Source organism: Chiroxiphia lanceolata, chromosome 5 (genome assembly GCF_009829145.1).
Source record: "Chiroxiphia lanceolata isolate bChiLan1 chromosome 5, bChiLan1.pri, whole genome shotgun sequence".
NCBI lineage: Eukaryota > Metazoa > Chordata > Aves > Passeriformes > Pipridae > Chiroxiphia > Chiroxiphia lanceolata.
In genome coordinates, this window is record NC_045641.1 from 57,553,548 (window position 1) to 57,574,733 (window position 21,186).

Sequence of the window (21,186 nt, forward strand, 5' to 3'; positions counted from 1 at the left end):
TGGTTTTCAGAGTGGATATTTGGTTTTCTAGTGTAAAAAGACCAACAGTGAAAACAATATAAGCAAAGAAAAAAAAAATGTCTTTCAGGCATACTTTAAGTCAAAGAAACAAAATAAAGGAAAAAAAAAGAAAAAAAAAGGCAGGAACCCAATTAAAAAACAAACAATCAAACAAACTGCCCCACAACTGCCTTTCCAGGTCACCTTTGGCACAATTAGGCAGATGAACTTGCTACATGCCAGCGCATTTAAATAAGTTCAAAGAATTTTTTAAGTTAATTCATTCTTCCTAGATTCCAAGAGTTTTGTCTATTTTCCTTTTTCAATATGCTTTATTGTTCTGTTTCAACTGGTTTGACCTGCTATACGTACAATGAGATGAAGATTGTAATTCAATAAACAATAATCAGGTGCTGGCAAACGAATCAAAACTCCTCCTTTGTAGGCCCAAAAATATATATTCCAACTTTATACCCTTCAAAGCCACCAAGTGGATGCGAAATAAATTTCTAAAGCTTTTCACAGACATCATAACAAAAGCTGTCAAAATAGCTATGCCTTCTAGGTAGAAACTAGATTTGCTTCTCTACACTTCTGATTTGAAATACGCATTTTCAGACATAGGTTGGATTTTGCTAGAATTTCTAGTTATTAGGATAAGTCATACAGCTAAAGTACATGGAAGTACAATTACTGCAAATATTTGTTATGCTCTTACAAAACCTAAAACTTATTTCATTCTTATTTTCGTGACTCATACAAGCAGCGTTTCAGTGATTTCAAAGAAAACTCTCCCTAGTTAATCTGTAAGCCTTTATTCTAGTTAGACAGGCATTTATTTTTAATTGAGTTTTCCTTGTAATTACATTTAATTCAGTTACTAGTTCTAGTATTTATAACCCCGGGAAGTGTTCATTCAGCCTTCAGTCAAATTTAATGAAAGTAGAAATTACTCAGCATGTTGCAGGTAAGTAGTATTTTAAGTAAATATACAAGCTTTTGCAACAGAAAAAGACCCAGATTTACATGCAGGTAATAGACCTGTCTTCTCAGCTACTGCAGTAACTAACCACTCTTCCAATTAAATATACTTCAAGTATTAAAGAGATTAAATAATCAAGCAAAGGTTTCAAAGGAAGAGAGCAAAGCAGTCCAGATGAATATTCAGTGAACTAACGCTCCAAACTTCACCAGCGTAAATTAGACGCAATGCTTTCCCCTACTGGATCCAAAAAACCATCCATGCTATAAGTTATATAACTATCTCTTGGCACACACAAATTCACCAAAGACAGCAACTGTCTTTTGGGGCAATCCTGACTATATGTAACTCTAAATACCAATCATGTGTTGATATCTCAAAACACATCAACAACATCCTTCTAACCCCACCATCCGATCAACAGCCACATCTTTCCAAAGCACACACCACCACATTGTGACTCCAGGAGTCAATTAACCACTGCCCTAAACCACTGGTTTTCAAAGACATTTTAGGCACAGGTACAGCTTTTATAAGCTGCTTAAGCATACAGTTCTTGTTTGGAAAAATACATAGTGGCTCAACTGACACCATACCAATCTAGAAGAACATTCCTCTAAATTGTCCTCATCAATCACCTCATTATGCCAGTCAGACTTGCTATGCTAGTATCCAGATCAAGTATCAGGTCTATGCTTGTACCTTGTTTTGTTACTACATTCCCAATATCTACTACATAAAGCCCAGCTGTTCTTCATTCCCACTGCAATATTTAAAACTCTCTGGTCAGTAATTGGTAAAGATACAGAAAGTAAAATAACAAATACTTTTATACATGTTCTCTTTTGGACACAGAAGCTATTAGAATTAGGACGTAGACTAAAATGCACTGGAGGCTCAATATGCTGCACCAACACCCATGTTATTGCTATGATCTCTGCTGCATCAATCTCACATTTCATTTTTACTTTCATGGTTTTCCACACATTAAACAATTCTTCTGTTAAAGTTCCCAAATTTCTCTAAAGTTCCTAAATTTCCCTCACCTGTCTATCCTTTAGTCTTACTCAAATCTAGCACTTGCTTCAGCTTTCTGCTGATTCTTACAAATGAAGTATAATTAATTTTTATTTTCAAACTTCTCTTTAGAAGCTGATAATTTTGCCAAGTCTTTCAAGAAATCACAATGTGAAAAAAATTATAAAGCATCTGCTCTTTTGAAGTACTTACGTCCTAGTTGTCCACAACCTACAATGATTACTTTCAAGAGTATCACAACTGCATTGCCTGTTTGTTTCTTTCCTTCTGGAAAGCTTCCTATGCTAATAGCCAGCACAAAATTCTTTAGTGTTAGCCAGGAAAGCCCTTGTGGAATACATAATGGGGAGTTTTACACTTTCTTTATGCTCACTTCTTTTTCTCCTGAAGCTTTCAGTACTAATTGCTATAAAGTACAGCCATTTAAGTAGGGTACTGAACTGCCCAAATCAGGTTAAGATAAACATCATTTTAGATAAAAAGATAGCATTTCAATGGGTTCCAGTTATTTTTCTCATCCCACAATGCCAGGCTCCATGATATGACATTCACTCCTACAGTTTTAATTCAATATGCTAAAAATTATTTTAGTGTTTGTACCATTTTAAATCTGAAACAACCAAGCATTTTATTCAAAAGAGATCTTTTGCAGTTTCTCTTGAATTGAAACAAACTAGTCCTTCCTGACAACACACACATAGAGGCTAGTCACAGATACAGACCAGTGGTTCCAAGCTACATTATTTGCATAGAACGCATGGCCTGCTTCCAATTCTAATTTCTAAAGCATCCTGACAAAGCTGCCAAACTATCAAAGACAAATTAACTATCTCAGCAGAAAAATTCTATAAAATAGTCAAAGTTTTTGACAGAATCTCTGATCCAGTATATCCTGCAAATGTCAGTATCTTTTCCACTTTAATTCCTCTGCTCTGTTGCCTATCTTGCTAATGGCAAATTTTCTTTTTCTTTTTCCTCCTTCAAAGGCAAAACAAGACAGGCTGATTAGAAGGCTGTATCATCCTTAAACCTCATAATATTCCCTCTTGAACAGGACACTAATCTGTTTAACTATTATTGATTTAACTTTGCTGTTCCTAAACAGAGAGGTTTTCAGAACAGTGTAGCTTTTTTCATGTCAACGTACAAAGGAGTGTACAAAACCTGTCATTATCATACCAAAATAAATCTATTCAAACAAAGAGAACTGCACATCATTCATTTCCAAGAGGTAAGGTGAATGCTCACTTAGCAGGCATCTAACCAAACATCTAACTCCATTTTTTTTAATAAAAAAATCAACAGAAAAGCACATGAATGTCCTATTCTGCTGGTTCAGCGAAGTCTGCTGGTGTGCCTTCAACTGCTGCAGAAAGTGTGATTAGTTCAGCCAGGGAACTTAGCTGAAGAACAGACTTGCTTTCTAAATGCAAGACTGCTGGTTTGTGTTAGGGAGAGGGAGAAACAAATATGGAATGGAAGAGTAAGAGCGAAGTTTGAGAAGGGATCCTAACGAAACATAAAGGCTTTCAAGAACCTCCCTGACATCTGCTCACACCACTCAGTGGATGGAATTTCCCACTTAACTTCCACAGAAAGGAAAGAAAAACTGAGAGGGGAAAGGGGAAGGGGCGGGGAGAGCAGAGACATCAAAATAAGTCACCACCCCTGAGAAAAAAGAAAAAATCCATTATTATCACCATTCCACGAAGTGCTATCTTAGAGGACTTACTGTATAACTAAGCAGAGGATATGGTACAGCCCCCACCCCCCAAAATAATTCAGGACTGCTTCTGCATAACAAAGTTATTTTGCTTCTCATCCTAATTTTAAAGTCACTATAAAAGTTAACAAATTTTCAACAGGGACTATGCATTTTGTCAATCTTACTGGAAGAGTATTGAGAGACCGTGTAAATCTCACAACCATCTGCAAAACTCAGATATCTTCTAGCAACACCCAGGGGAAAAACAAAAAAACAAACCAACACCTCCCCCTTCCCAAACACACAAAAAAAGAAAAGGTCAAACAGTCCTACATTGCGAGAACACTGTTTGTACTTCCAGAGACTCACAACTCAATTTCAGTTTCTGGTAAGGTCTATCTTTTCTCAGAAATCCAGTTTCAAAATTCCTTATAAGCTGAACACAGTTTAACATTTTCCAGACAGAAGTTCTGCTCCTCGGAGATGATGACAACACTTATGCCTTCAGGACTCAGTGAGCTGGTATCACAAACCTGACTGGGGAATTTCATCTGTTCCCAAGGGATGTGCCCGTTCACATAGATGAGCACAAATTTCAACTAATCTTTGAAACAACCGGAATACACTGTAAAGGACCTCTAAGACATTGCACTCCAAACAAAAAAATCAAGAGCCAATAATACGTGTCCCTAAAATAGGAAAGGAAAATAGAGCCATTTTCAAAATAAAAGGAGACCACCATCCAAATATTAAAGGATGAGCTGAAATGCAAGCGACATGGACATAGCAACCTTTTTGCACTATTATTACAAACAATGCAGCACCATACAAAGAGGCTGAATTATTTACAATAAGTTCCTGGAGTTTAATAAAAAGTTTATGAGTAAAGAGATACGTGATATACTCTTACTAGCTAAAAATGAAGACATGCAATATTTTGAAAACAGAGATTACTAAACTGTGGTCCTACACAGATGTGATTATTCATTTGGTACAGCTTCCACACTAGTACTTGCCTCCTGAAAATCATCATGAGAAAAAAATCACACCAATATTACAACTCTTCCAGATAAGCAGCTTTTATGAGATGGCTATTACTCGACTGCAAAACGAAGAAGAGGTAGTCTACATAAATAAAACCAAACAAGAAACCCCTAGAACATACCATCTTCCCCAATTAGAATTTTGAGCCTCTTCCTTGGCAATTTGACTCCAGCTATTTAGCGCTGTTTTGTCCATACTGAGATAAGAAAAATAAAGTCAATTTCACTAGAGGATTCCATTTTACACTGAGATCTTCTGATGCAGTGTTGTTTGAGTTCCTGCTTAAGAATGCCTGAAGTACCTTGTCCAAACTATAGAAATTCCCATTCTACTGCCTATTCCTTACTTTTATCTTTTGCTATCATGATGAAATTTTCTATCAACAACTGAAATAGTTTACAGTATGATAATCACCTTCTTCACATGCATTTTCAGATTTAACTGATTTTCTAGAGTAGCTAACTCCATGTGATGTCTAAGTACTTGAAGTTCTATCTGCATATGAACAGCAGAAAGGCCACACAGCAAGAAGCCAAGGATATGCATACACATGCAAAAGATGTTAACTTGATTACATGTTAATGTACTTACCTGATTTGATTTCTCTACTGTGCTACTGGGAACCTCTGTGGTATCCTTCACAAAAAAGTTATCTATGATGTGTCTCTCTGCACATTCCTGACCACAAATTGGACAGCGGATAACACCGACTGCGGGGGGAAAAAAAATATCTGATTATGCTTGCACAAACTAAGATATATTAAACAACTACAAAGACAGGTTACAAGGATAAATATTTTTGAGAGGATGTTTTAATACTTTCCCATTAATAAGGTATGGGGAAAAAAGAAGCTAATTCTCATTAATCACTGAAGTAACCTTTATATGTTCTTCCCCAATGACATATTCTTTCAGCCAAGGTCAAACACCTTTTTGTTTCAATCCCATAAAGAATTTGCCTTAATCTTATAAAAAAATTAATTCCTTTACTCTAAAGATAATTATTCCCATTGACAATTTGTTGTTATAGAATGGATTAAAGTAAACACTTATTAGTGTGGAATAATTAATGACACTGAGTGGTATTACATACACACACGTACACGCCAGCACTGTGACATGACCTTCAACCATGTCATATGAGACACAGAAATGTAATACATTCAATATTAACGAGGCAAGCTGTAGAGAGGAAGAGTAGACCTGTATTAATATTGTGACTACCTTCACATTAGGAAAGGGAAAGCAAGCAAGAAAGACAAAGGAACAAACAATCAAGGTCCTCTCCCTCCTCTCCTCTGCAAGACACACTGGGGTACAATTCTAAGACAATAACATACTTGGGCTCCAAGTTGAAGAAAGAGCTGAGAACCAGGAACACAAAGGGTTAAACAATTAGTTTTTCAAGAGTATGAAAAGGACAAAGTCAAGTTCAAAACTTGGGGTTCAGCTGTGAGTAGACTCGGTTGAAATTGAAAAGACCTATATAAACAATTTAAAGGAGACACCTTTCCTGGCTGAAGAAAATGAGTGTCTCACTAGCACATTCTTCCAATAGATGCCTGAGATTTAACTGCCAACCCACTACAAAGCAGTGCTATAATAAAAGTCCATCAGTTTTACTAAAGCTATTCTTCATTCTGGAAATTCAGCCAGCAGTTTTCCACTTGTTATCAAGGCATTTCACTTTCATCTGAACTCCTATGATGTTAAGCCTGGTTTCACTATAACTGCCATTTTACCAGTCTGCATATCAACACATATTTGTGCAGCTTCCTTTGATATACAAATTCTATATTTTGGCTACAACTTTTGCAACATTTTTTATACCACTATCAGGAAGGATCATTAAGAAATCCAATTCTGGTATGTCAGGTAGCTAACAGAACTACAAGTACTGAACTTCTCCTTTTATTAAGCAAATCAATTTACCACAGTCAAGGGTCAATAAACAAATCTCCTAATACTCAAGCTACACACTTGCCAAAAAGGACTATTTTTTACATTTTTCAACAGTCCCAATTACAAACCACCATCTTCCTGTTCCCTCACTGCTCTTTCTTGACCCTGACAAAGCCCAGTGCTGCGAGCCAACACAAGTGACTGAGTCGGTCTTTAAGCCAAACAAGACATAGAAAGCAGGTAGAGAGTTAAATTCAGAATATAGGTATAAGCAAAAGTCGAGTTTGCCAATGCTTAGCTAGGATGTACTGTTAGAGCTTAAAGATTAGGTGGTACTGTACACTAAAAGAATGCACACACACCTAACATAAGTAAGATAAGGGGCGAAATGGGGGCTTGAGTCCAAGAGTCTTGCAAAATTCACCATGAAGTCAGTAAAAACCAAGAAAGTTGAAAAGTTCAGCCGAGGAAGAGGAGTAAAAATACGACCCCCTGAGGCTGAATAAACAGGAATGACCACCAAACATCACCCCAAAAGGATGGCTCCACCCCAGACTCTGCCCAAACTCCGCCTATTATGAATATTATAATTAGATGTTGCAATTATATGAACATGCATGTGAAAATTTTGCAATCACCTGTAAAAATGGTATATAATCCTGGTTTCTCGCTGAAGAGGCAGAGCAGTTTGTCCAGCACGAGCTGGCTGCTCTCCAACGTTGCTTTAAATAAATACCTCGCTGCTTAAAGACTAAAAACTTTGTCATTGAGCAGTTCTCTGCGCCTTCTTGGGGCAAAATTTTGGCATCAGTCTTTGCATGTGTTGGGGAGATAGGTTGGCCAGAATGAGACTGGCAAACTCATTCTGACATGGATGTATTTTTCTTGCTCTCCCAAGCTTTACCTTCATCCCCTGTTCTGCTTCACTGACCAAATGCACTACTGCCTATGCTGAAGCAACATGAGAAGCAGCACAAAGATGGGAAGAAGACACCACCACCACTGAAGATTAAACATGGAACCACTGAAACTCTTCAGCAGCATTAAGCGGAGTCTATAAATCAGCTGAATTGCAAATATGGAGGGCAAGGAAGGAGAGCAATTAGGAAATGTATCCACATAAAACAAATGTTTCATTTCCATTATCACCAACAGAATACTGCCAACTACCTGTTCAAGAGATCACTCAGAAATTCTACGCTGAGATGGGAGAAGGAAAAAAGGAAAACTGCCTACAACTCTCAAAATCCTCATGAATCTTTTTCTAGAATTCCTTATGCTGTCTAGCCTTAAGTCAGTGTTTTCTTCTGCCACTGTGTGAGAGGAAGTTTGCTTTTGTTATAATCCTGGATTGGAGACTGCTACACATCAGTTTTAAACCAGGTTTAGTCAAGATGGTGGATTTAAGTGAAAGATCTCGAGTGTCAGGGTTTATTTTTGTCAAAGTAATTTTGTAAGATTCTTATTTCTTTTTAATGGAGCAAGCATTTACAGTGGGCTCCAATGGGAAGGTGAAAACATATCACCTAACTTAGAAGAAGCTTCATAATCACCATCATGATAATTGTGAGAACAGTAAGTGATCAGATCCCACATTTTCATCTGCTCCTTTGTGCCAGGTTAGGGAGTTAAAGAGCACAGCTGCCTGTCTCAAACACTGTTAAGGCCACAGAAGGACTTTGCCATGAGATAAGCACAGAATGGAGTGACAGGATGGCACTAAGTCCAGGTCTGCTGAAGGCAAGATCCTGGTTAACATATCTGGACAAAAATACCCACTGTGGCAAACTGTGTAAAGAAGCAACTGCTCATACACATGTCACTGGTCAAACAAAGACCACCCCAGGTTATGGGACAGATGGCATCTGTGACCCCAACAACCACGGAAGTTCCCTTCCTGAATATGCCTCCATGGATATGTGGAACTTGGACTGTAATACCTCGTGAACCTGAGATAAGATAGAGGTGGTACTATTGTCCAAGTGTTAACTCAGACCTAGCGGGAGGTAAACAAAGCTTAGGGAGAAGAACATATCACTGGTAGTAGACACAAAGAATGCAGAATTTATAGGCTGCAAGGAAAGCCAACTGTGCTTGCAATTGGAAATCAGCCCCAGCTGGGTAAAAGGTAATTCCGTCAGGGGAAGATCGGGAAGCAATCATTCAACCAACAGAATAAGAGAACTGCGTAACCAGTGAGCATTAATTCCTTTGTTTACTGAAATGTATAAATAGTGAAAATTTCTGAATGACCTTGGGACCCCCCCCACCAAGAAGCCCAGGGAGAAGAAGGACCAACAGGATGCCACTGGATCCATGGGTGGTGACTATCTTCTGTTTGATCTCTCTCTTTCTCCTCCTCCCCTTTTTTCTATTACTTTCTACCTCTATACGTCATATTCAATGTTAAATAAAATACATATTGACTTTGGCATATGGTCTTTTTTGCACCTTAATTTGGACAGAGGCATCTCTCAATAACCAGATCTTAACACCAGCAGAGTTGCTTATGCAGCTGTACAGCATGTGGCTCCTGAGTAGGAGGAGTAGAGGGGAAGACCTCCACCCTTCTTAGCAGCATCTCTTCAGGCAAAACCCAATTTTGTGAAATTTTATATTCAGACTTTGCTTGAACCAGGCCAGGACACCACATTGCTAACAGAAGTAACAATGCCATGCAATGAGCTGGATTAGGTACTGCAATGTGGATTAAATGGGGCTGTGCCAGGATAGAAGAGCTTCCACCATAACAGCTCCCACTGGCTACAGGCTCACACCATGTGTGCCTCTTCCAAGGAATGCTAGCCTGCATTTTAGGCAGGTAGGGAAAATCATGGCTCATTCTTAACCTTCACAAGTTACGTGCTGCATCCACAGAAAGGGCATCTCAGCCCATTCAGCACAACAGACTTATGGCATATACGGTATTATTTCCAACTCGGCTCCCAGTTTCCTGGGAGTACATTCCAGACTACTGAAGCATCCCGAGACAATAGGAGCAGACTGCTCTGGTTTGCCCCAGTTTTGGCTCATTTGCGTCTTCACTGTAGCGAACACATTTCAGAGCCAATTTAATAAAGCCAATGGATGATCAGTTGTAGATCCAAGAAGGTATTTTTGTTTGCAGATGCAAAGTGCTTTACTAAAAGAGGAGGACTTAATGGTTCCCTTTCTTCAGTACAAATCAGTCAAAAAATCCACTAGTTTTCTGAAAGAGAGCTCTCTTAATTAAATTAAGTGCTTGGAAGCAACTGGCAATTTCACCTGTAATGACACAGTCATTGCAGAATAAATAATTAGGGGGTTGTACAGCAATTTTCTCCGGTTTATATATGTTTTGTTTGAAATTCTAACTATACAGATTTCAGAACAAAAAATATTAACAGTGAATCACACATGCAGTTAAAATGTTTAAAAAAACAGACAGGCCAGTTAATATTAATAAAAGGTACATCAGAGACTGGAGGCAGTGCTTGGCTATAAGATTTTTAACATTAACTATACAGAAAATTAGGGCATTTCAATGTTGACCTACAGAATCTTTTCTCACTGTGTCTATAGACACCATTAATACTAGCAAGGCTTTTCATAAAAATGCATGGGGTTGAGGGTAAACTGGTCATATTTACACAGGTCATGTTTCCCAGTTAAAAACAAACACTTAGAAAACTTAATTTGAGAAACGATATCATGTGCAATAACGTCTGAATCAATTTTTAAAATAATTACTGCTTTCCTCTTGTTTCTCATTAAGCCACTATTGGTGCTGCAAAATTGGCAACTTCTTTAAACCGGTTTGTTCCAGAAAAAGCTGCTCCCATCTAGTTGTGACAGCCTGCTGCTGCTAGTGGAGGGGAGATAGGTTAAACCAACAAGCAGGCACATCTCAAGGGAAAACTGGCATCTACTGCCAAGGTATAAACATTCAAACCAACCACCAATCTAGCAAGAAAGTTTATTAAAATTATAATTCATTAATTGTTAATTAAAATTATTTTAAATCCTTTAAAATGTAAATAAATGAAAGCCAGACAAAGACTATTACTGTAATCCCCCCTCTGGAAGAGTGTTACAGGCCAGTTTTTATGCTGCAGTGCATTGACTTTCTTGGAAAGCACTGCAGAGCTGAATTAAAATATTTCATCTGCTCTGTGAAATGGTTCATTGTTTTTGCTCTACGTGCCCAATCTTCAAACATTTCAGATATTGCATATTAGACTTCATAAATTGTAAATTTTGCAAGGACTGACTCTCCAGCCACTTCTGAATACTTTAAGAAATTCTGAAGGGAGAGTTTATATTCACATCCAGAGCTGTCCAACACATTTTCTTCAACAACACAATTATAAGAAGTGTCATAATGGTAACAAAGGGAAACACTGCTATTGTGGGATAGACAATGTTTAAGTACAAGATGATGAACAAAAAGTCTCACTGTCTTGCAATGAACATGCTTGAACAATGATGCAGAAGCTACCAACAATTAAGCCAATTGTCACTGCTGACTGTGATGAGCATTTCTTTCATTAAAATTAAAATACATTCTTTCAAGTCCTGAAATTGTCAAGTATTTCCATGTGGTATGTAATGAATTCAGGTATACAACATGCAAGGATTTTTAACATTCTGTGATATTCTTCCATCATTTTTTCCTGAGCAGCAATGTATTTAATTTTGAAATAACATTTTGAAAGTGGATTTAATGCTGTTTAGATGTACACATTCTACTGAAATACCATTTTGCAGACGCTCTAGGATCTTACCAAGAGTGCTCAAGTCCATTGTAACCATGAGCATATGGAACAAGGAAATTAGTACCTTTCTTCCTGAATAGCAGCATGTTAACATGTTATTATTAATTAAAAAAAGATGACTGAGATTAAAAAAAAAAATCTCTGGTAAGGAGATGGACCCATATCTTAAGAGTTACAAGCACAACACAGCTAATAGTCATTTCTTTGTAGCAAGAAATTTCATACTCTGGTCTTCATTTTTTTGAGTTCTCATCTACCAGCAGCTGATAGTTCAGCAGTTACAGTACAATGCATCTATTACCAGAAATGATAGTTATAGAAAAAGCAGGTAAGCGCAGTATCATTTGAGCAGTCACAATCCAGAGAACCAAGCCTGTCTGGAAGGCACTGAAAGAGCTGGTTCTTTTTAATCCTTTGTTGAAAGGATGAAAACTATACTTCAACATATGACACTCTTGACTGTTTCACTCACTTCCTCTGTTTAGCCCCAGCTACCATAATGTTCCCATCAACACTAAGCAGTTGTGAAGGTAAAAGAAGTCTCAAGAATCTGAAACATACTGAGGGAATCAAGTTAGAAGCAGTAGTGGGAATAGCAGTAGGTAATGGACTTCAGTCAGAGTATTTCAGTATAAATGTCATTCAAAACAGCAATGATAATGCAATCCAAGGCCTTTGGCTAGCTCATGTTACTCCCTCTTCAAGTGCTCAGATGCACCCTCGCAATCTGTTTCTTCACAAGTCTCCTCCCGTTCTCAATATGATCACTGCTCAATAACTGGAAACTACTTATCAAACTTGGCAAACTAGACTCTTGCTCCTCATTTTTCAAGCCACTAGGCCTTAGGGGAGCAATTTAGGTGCCTAAACAGACATACCTAATTTGAGGGTGATATCCTGCCTGGCTTCCAGCTACTATTCCAGGAGGAAATAGGGCTCCTGTGGATTGTGCAGTGCAGCTACCAGCTCTTTTTAAAATATCACAGGTATCCCAGAACTGGCAGAAGATATTCTGGTTTGGACAGCTGAATCTCAACTTACCTGCCTACTCTATGCCATATATCTTTGCTATTGTGATTTTAAATTCCTGGTGGAAAACACTGTTTAAGCACACAGAAGATCTCTGCACCCAAACAAACTGCAGTCTTCAGCTCCAAAGGAGAACTCGGTTAAAATCCCTGACGTGTCAATATTCAAAGCCATGAACTTGTTACCTGCAGCATTTAACTGCATCTGTATGTATTCTGCTACATGGATATCTATTTTGAAGTTCTCCTCAAAGACAGACTTAGAGTTCAGAAGTCATCTACTATGAAAACACCTCTATTATGTTTTCTTCAAACTGTCTCAAAGTATAGATTACAATGATGCACCAAATAATGGAGGACTCTGTAAAATGTATGTGCAAGGAATGGATGTTCAAAAATACGTGTAAATAATATGCAGATTTAGAATACTAGGTTCTGCCTTGAAGTAATTTTGTTTAGTAAGAGGGCGGAGAGAAGAAAAAGAAAGGACTGACTGTTAATAAAAATAGATTTTTTAACTAATTAGTGTCTCTTCAATATATTCTTCAATGACAATATGGTAATAGCCCATTTACCACACAAGTAAAATGCCCAGGACTTACATGCTCAACAGTGAGAAAGAGGAATTTAGTATGTATTTATTAATAAATTCTGAATACATTTTTAATCTGTGCTACAATTAAATCTGTTATATAACAAATACTTTAACCTGGCAATATTTTAGGGATTTCTAGATTTATTTTTTTAAGTTTGTTCTTGACAGGGACAGAGACAATGAAATGTACAAAAAATATTTGATGAAAATTCCCACTCTGAACAAATGTAGTCAAGTAGGAGAAAAAAATAAAGATACATCTTATTTCCTGCATTTCCTTCAGATAGGTCTGAGTGCTCTACAAGACATTATTAATGGAATAAAAAAAGTAAAGATCCAAGCCATTTAATTTATTTAAGTGAAACAATCCCAAGACTCCCAAATCCAGTCTATTCTGACTACTTGTTGTATTTAAAAGCTGTGTAACAATAAAGCTTGTCACATGCAGAATTTTTACATCTATGGAAAAGTAATTCTTAACGGCAGCACAAAACTAATACTGATTTATTATGCTCAAGTGACTCCATAGAGTTAAACTTTGCACCTGAAAGATAGATAAAGTTTCTTTGCAGTGTTGCCAGGTTTTAATCCCTTCAGTGGGATTCATCTAAGTGTTACAAGAAGTTTCCTTCACAGTTATTGAAGACCTAGGTAATATAGTTAGGTCATGAGTGGTCTCATGGTTAAACAGATGTGTACACTTGGTCAGATGAATCATACCTTAAAAACATCCACTTCTTTCCAGTAACTACATTAATATTCTTATCCACTACTGGGCATCCAGCTAACTGTAAGAATCCCTCCAATATTCTAAACCCAGCAATTAGACAGAAGAATATCCTTGAAGTTATCTGGAACTCACCTGCAAGCCACAGGCACTGCACTTTTGTGTGTATAGGTACCGGAATAAAAAGCCAGTTCACTTTATATTCCTCTCTTACATATATGTCCAGTATCCCTCAGCACTGCTTTAAGAGTTCAAAATGCAATGTGACCAGCTTTTTCCAGTTCCTACATAGCTTAAACACCACCAAGCTGAAGCAATACATGCTTGTGAGATCCACACAGACTATACAGCCTCCAAGAACCAATATTAATTAAAAAGTAGTGTTATCTTCTCTGATATTGCATTAATATGAAAATTACTGAATGTAACTAATAAAACACACCCTTCTGGGCTGAAGAGATGATTGAGAACAGGAGGGATTTCCAACAGCTGCCCCACAGCTTTCAGAAGACAGTAGGTTACACAGGCAGCAGTGATATTACTTATGTTCCCACGGCGTATCTCCTGCTGCTGTAATCTGCAGTAGGCAACTGAACCATGAGCAAGACCCTGTTGGTGGATGTGAACATCCACATCCACTGAAGAAGTCTAATCTTCCTATGGTTTCCTCCATTTTCCCAAAACCAAAGAAGAGCTCCTTCACAGGTGCTTTCCCAGCCTGACACTCTTGGTACTAAGAATGAAGCTTAAGAAAATGAATCTTCTACCAAAAGTGATCTTCGTAAGTGCCATTTATTTACCTCTCCTTTAGAGTCACTTATCTATTTCCACCTTCTTGCACCATACTGCCTCAAAGGTTTGATAATGAAGTTCTGGAAACATTACACTTAGCATCAAATACCAGTTTGGGAATGAACCAGGATTATACTTCTACTCCTTTATTTTATTTTTACTTTATTTTTAAGGAATATTCACAAGGGTTCCACCATGACATTATGGTTCTTAATCTACTTGGCTGGCATAATGACAAATAAAAAAGCAAAACCAACCAACCACAACTTTCAGGCAGAACAACAGCTATTCTTGCAAAAGTTTGAAATCAGACATTCTGCAGCTCACAGCACCTACACTATATTCTCAAAATTTTAAATCAGTCAAAAGGCAGCCAAAGAAACCACATTAAATCTGATCTCATCTCAATGGAACTGGGAACAGGGAAAAAGAAAAAAAACCCCACACAATAAATACAATCAGATTGGAACACAATACAATAACACTGTTGTTAAATGGACTTTTAAAGGATGCAATATTAGCATTTAGCTTCTTAAAGAATCCAAACCACATTCAGCTCTTGCACAAAAGGGTGGAATGTAGGAAAGAGGACTGTCGGTTGAATCCGTTTGGGACACCCAGGTATAAAGTCATCTTCCTTTTGCCAAAACAGCTTCCAGAATCATTATTTTGAGAAGAGATCTTTGCCTCTTTGAGTTTGAATGGCTGTGACAATAACCTAGAAGACTCACAAGCTACCATAAACCATGGTTTTGCTTCTGACTTGTATCTGTTCCAGTTATAAGGCTATTTCTAAAAAGAAAAAGGCAACAGAGGACTGTCTCCCAATCTGCAAATGAACCTATTCCATCCATCAATTTACTGATGGACCCACTGCCAATGGTCTATACAACAAATACTTATTGAGTGATAAGAGCAATACTTGCAAGTCAATCTTATGATACAGATAAGAGTCAAGACAAATGTAAAATAAAACTTAGGGGGGGCGTTGGTGGGGTTTTTTGTTTGTTTTTGGTTGGTTGGTTTTTTTGTTTCTTTGTGTTTTTTTCTTAAACTTCACTGCTAGATGTGGGAAGACCACAGGCCCTCCCATATGTTCCATCACAGAAACTTCTGAACACTCTTTCATAACATTGGACCCTGCCTTTGCCATGAAGTAGAAAATAAACCTTCTATTTAACAACTTGAAGTGCAGTATTTAAAGAAAGAGCCAGAAAGAGCTGGACTTCCATTCAGATATGACTATGGGATGCAAACAACATCTGTGTTCATCCCAGGAAAGAACTGTGTGTCTGAAATAATAGTTACTTAGGCAGTATTTAACACATGAACTCTGAAACCACATTTGAGCTTTTTACATAGAGAAGGGACTGAGGAAAAGTTTAGAACTTCTCAAAGGAGATCAAGTTCCTTTAAGCATTGATTCAACTCAACAATCTAAGTACTCTAAATTCAGGGGTTTCCAAGATATGCTAGCCAGTGTGTTAGACCCTCATGGCTCTCTCTCACTACTGGAAACGGGAAGAGAAAACTGAACTATTGAAGGCCAAGTAGTCTGTAGTTGGTAAACTCGACAAACTCGACAAACTCATAGGTTAAAACAACTGAGAACAATAGCTGCTAATGTGTGATGAAAGGCCCTCAAACAAGACAAAAGCAAATAAGGAACAGAATTACTGAGTGAAGAAAACCAACTGCTTAAGCAAGAATAGGTAGGAATCTGTAAACACTCAAAAGAGATAAATCTAATCCAGAAGTATACTACCCCCAGGGTTTTAAAGTTCCCAGATATTTAGCCATTACTGAAGTCCTGCTATCATACACTGCCTATCATTACATAGCTCTACATTCATTCTGCTAAATAGATCTCAGTTCCTAACTGACTGCTATTCTAATTTAGCACTTTGGGGCTGGGCAGTGCTATGAATTTTAACTTTTACTCGAAACTGTTGAAACAATACTTACAAGTCACAGTTGTTTTTCAAAAGGTAAAAATTATTCAAACCTACTACCACTTCTCTTTAAACCAACTGACTACAAGGGCACGTAATTTGCACTCCTACATTATTTCTGCAAGTTTTCTCATTTTAAAGCAGAGTCCATGTTGGAAAAAAAAATAAAAAATATATATGTATGTTTCAATTCACACTTTTGCTGTTCAGGACAACTTTGCATACTGCTTATTTCTAGTAACAGATCTGTTGGTGCTGGGCTGTTTTATCAAGGCAGTGTAACTTCCATTTACAATTAGAACCTTCTAATTTTAAGGTCTTCTTCTCCATCTCCAGCCATCTTCTCCAGCCCCAGCAGAGTAGTGCAGGTCTCCATCTCTTTCTTCCCACCTACTCATTCCCTGTGCAGCTGCCAGCATCCCTCCCCTAAGAGCATCAGTGTTACAAGCACCCTGACATAGCAGGTTCAGCAGCAGCCGCCTAAGGACAGCATGAACTTGGGGTAGCCTGGATTATAGCATTAGTTCAACAAACTTCAGCTCCACACATCCTTAACCGTGCTCAAACTCTATAGCAGATGCCTAGAAATGAATGAAGCAGATTAAATAAATTTTATTAAATGCTTTCTGAGCTCAAGTAGACATCCTAGAAAATACATGGGGATTTTCCAAGTCAACATTTAGGTAAAACTAGTCCTGTTTCTTTTTTGCCATTTACAGTACTGACAGATGTGTCAGCTCACCGGGAAAATTATACACTTACTTTTCAAATTAGGCAATCATTTTAGTTCAAAGGGTATTTGTGGTACAGTCTTGTTTTATTCAAATTGCACTATATTCACTTGAGGGACTACAGTTGAAAGGGGAACTCTCCACTTTAATAAAAAGTTGCCTGTGGCAACTTAGTTATTAATCAGAAGCAGAAATCTTTCTACAGTCAGAAAGCAAATGGCTCAGCTCTCCTGTCCATATACTCCCAATTACAGACAGTTTAGCATCGGAGCTGCAGATTTCTTTTTTGAAATGAGGATATCTCCATGACCCAAATCCACATTACAAACAAGGGCCCTCAAAACCCATGAGTGCAGTTCAAAGAGCTGAGCTTTGCTCACTGTCATCCTTTTCCCCATAGCCCACTGATAAACTTCAAAAATAACTAGAAAGCTTGTTTAACATCAGTCTCAATCGTAAGTTTGTAATGTATGCAAGGTAATACACAGTTTTTTCCCCACATAAAAGCTTCAAATAAGCATTTACTTGAAGCACTGGAGAGACGGTATCAAGTAATTAGGAACATTCTTTTGCTCAGCCTTTGGTTTCATAGCTGACTTTACAAGACTGTTTCTTGTTAAAAATAATGTCATTTTGTTAGTTACTTCACACAGCTGTTTCATGCTTTCTTTAATGGTAAACATTTATGTTTTTATACATACTCTATGGCCAGCAGGTAACAAAGGAAATAATTTAGTCGTTCCAACTGTGACACTGATGTCTTCAAAGCACATTTGAGCTGTGAGTACATAGTTTAAACAGTATGCAACTACATAGCTACCTAATTGCTGAGGTAAGTTTTAAAAGCATCACTGGAATTTTTCTATGGAAACAATTTTTCTGCGGCCTTTAATTTAGCCACAGAAAAAATAATGCATCACCAAACTGTTACAGCACATAAGTTAAGTAAGAAGTAATAGGTCTGACAGCAGATTTTGATACCAGATCACCCGCACAGGTCCACAATGCACACGTCAGGGCCATGTTCACCTGAAGATCCCTGCCTGACCGCCATATTATGAACACATATCCACATGGAACAAATATCCATCTGCAGCCCATGGATGGCCCTGCTTTGGATGCCTAAAGGAGGCTGTGACCCTGTGGGAAACTCACGCCCTCGAACAGGCTCCTGGCAGGACCTGTGGGTCTGTGGAGAGAGGAGTCCATGCTGGAGCAGGTCTGCTGGCAGGACTTGTGACCCCAATGGAGGACTCACATTGGAGTAGTCTGTTCCTGAAGGACTGCACCCCATGGAACGGACTCACGCTGGAGCAGTTCGTGAAGAACTGTAGCCCATGTGAAGGATTCACGTTGGAGAAGTTCGTGGAGGACTGTCTCCCATGGGAGGGACCCCACACCGGAGCAGAGGAAGTAGTGCTTCCTTCCCCTGAGGAGGAAGTAGCAGCAAACACATCATGTGATGAACTGACTACAACCCCCATTTCCCTCCTCATGTGGCACCACGGGGTAGGAGGTAGAGAACTGGGCATAAAGTTAAGCCTGGGAATGAGGGGGAGGAGGGGGAAGATTTTTATAAGGTTTGCTTTTATTTCTCATTATCATACTGTGATATGATCGGTCATAAGTTCAGTTAATTGCCCCAAGTTGAGTCTGTTTTGCCCCGATGGTAATTGCTGAGTGATCCCTTCCTGACCTTACCTTGACCCATGAGCCTTTTGTTTTAATTTCTCTCCCTTATGCAGTTGCAGAGGGGAGTGATAGAGCAGCTTTGGTGAGCATCTAGCATCCATCCAAGGTCAAACCACCGCACTATTCTATTATTTAATTTTATTGCAAAAATCTTTTAGAAGTCAAAATTTCCAATTCCAGAAATAACAGATTTTTCATAAAGTCATTCATCCTGAAATACAGTCACATTTAAAATTCGCTTTACGTTATTTTTGGTTTTCCCCTGTTTTGTTTTTAGATTAGATATAACTGGCAAAATATCAGCTTCACAAGTTTACCGTTACTGGGAAATTCCACTAATAATATGGAAATTCCTCCTAGAGCATCTTAACTAACACAGACAACACTGGCATAAAGCTTTTCCTGTACAAAAGACCAGTTTCTACATTCAGAATCAAGAGTTTCAACAAAATTTTTCTAAAATTTAACTGACTGGGTAAAGTTGAGAGAACATGGTCACTTCGTAGTACTCATGGAAGTTAGAAGACCAAGCTAAAAGCCTGCTGCATAACCTACTACCTCTTCAGGACATTACTCCTAGGAATGAGCTAGCCCACAAAGAGCACACTCATCCCTCCACTTGCCTCTTCATCAACATATGCACAGCTATTTTCCTTTGCTCTTTCAACAAGGCCTTTTTTTTTTAAGAGATATCTCTATTATAAGCATTAAAACAACAAAATGCACTTTCAACTAGACACATATTTGAGAATTTTTAATACATTAGTATCTATTTTCTTTCCTTATGATCTTCACCTTATGATCTAAGATTCCTTTCCACTGTTAAAAATACTAATCACTTACCAGAGACATTATAAGCTGAATTTTTATTGAAACAGAGCTAGGTTGGCCTCTGAGGATATAAATCTTGGTTTGGAAAAAAGTTTCACACACCAATACAGCTATTTTGATAACTTCTACAGCTCAAATTCAGTAAGGCTTCCAACTGAAATAAGCTGGGCTACATCACTGCAGTTGTTTTAACATTCCTCTGATGTTCCTGATGGCTTCAGCCTTTCAATCTCCCAGTTTCAATGGGTGAAAGAAAGCAAGTATGTAAATGCATCCAACCTACTCTAGAAATACTATTCTGCATACATACATAAGATAATAAACATCTATTACATACTTATATTAATCATACATTGGAGCAAGCATGATTAAAGCTTCCTTCCACATCATGTGGTTGTCCACCTTAATAAAGGCTGCATAGGTATGCCTCCAGATTTCTGGGGAATTCCTGGTAGAAAAGAATGCAGTAATTTTTGGCAAATATAGCCCTACTTGAAATTATACTTGTACAATAAGTATCATATTGAAAGCATGCCTTCCTCTAAAAGAAGGGTATTCTGATTAGAAAAATAAGAACCATCTCTAGATAGTTTATTGATTAATATTTTAAGCTTTTACTAGTTTCATGACTTTTTAACCAAGAGTTTTGTCCATTTCAGGCTATCAAAAAAATAATATTATATTTCACCTGTAACAATCCTAAATGCTTTTCATATATTCAATCTCTGGGACTCTGTGAGTTTTGAATTCAAAATAAGCACAAATCAAAACCAGTATGAAAACTAGACATGTCTTTCCTATATATATTCCAATAATATACACTAATTCTAAACATTAGCACTCCCAAATCTCCATAAGTTGGAGGTTAAACAATTCAGTTATTGATACACTACAGTAGAAATAAGACTTGTGAAAGGCTACATAGATGCAATCATGTTTGTGAAAGTGTGAGTGTCAGCCACACAATTAAAACACAGACTTTGTAATGGCAAAGATGGAGAGAATTCACTTCAAGCAAGTGGCAATAGGAAAGATGAAATGGAAATAATCATGTGTATCAGGCAGATTTAAAAAAAGAATCTTAAGTCTTGTTAGATTACAAAGATATGGAAGAAAAATTGAACTTCACCTTAAGAAACTTCAAATGAAGCTATTATATCCTTCAAACTAAGAAGGATCCTAATCATTATCAAACTAAAAGCGGGAAAGAACATGTTACATACAAAAAATAACAAAATTTAAGTTGATGTCAAAAGCTGTAATTTCAAGGTCAAATTAAGTGATGACATTGGAAAGTCCAGATATCCAGATCAGATGAGAATCTGAAAGAATTTAAAGCTATCTGTATAAGGACTGACTATGGGACATAACAGAATAGATGCCAGCCACAAACACAAGGGGATATCAAGGGTA

General features: G+C 37.7%; 1 protein-coding gene and 1 long non-coding RNA gene across 2 annotated transcripts in view; one reads left to right on the top strand and one right to left on the bottom strand.

Moving 5' to 3' along the window:
• The window catches only part of TRIM24 (tripartite motif containing 24), a 57,748-nt gene that overhangs the window by 31,523 nt on the left and 5,039 nt on the right, over positions 1–21,186 (bottom strand). Inside the window, exon 2 of the mRNA XM_032689066.1 lies at positions 5,361–5,479. Coding sequence (XP_032544957.1) covers positions 5,361–5,479 — 119 coding nt within the window. The remainder of the gene's footprint in view (positions 1–5,360; positions 5,480–21,186) is intronic.
• Positions 2,737–8,394, top strand: LOC116787459. The gene is made up of 3 exons (XR_004357300.1): positions 2,737–2,747; positions 7,103–7,105; positions 8,296–8,394. It is a non-coding gene; the product is annotated as an uncharacterized LOC116787459 (long non-coding RNA).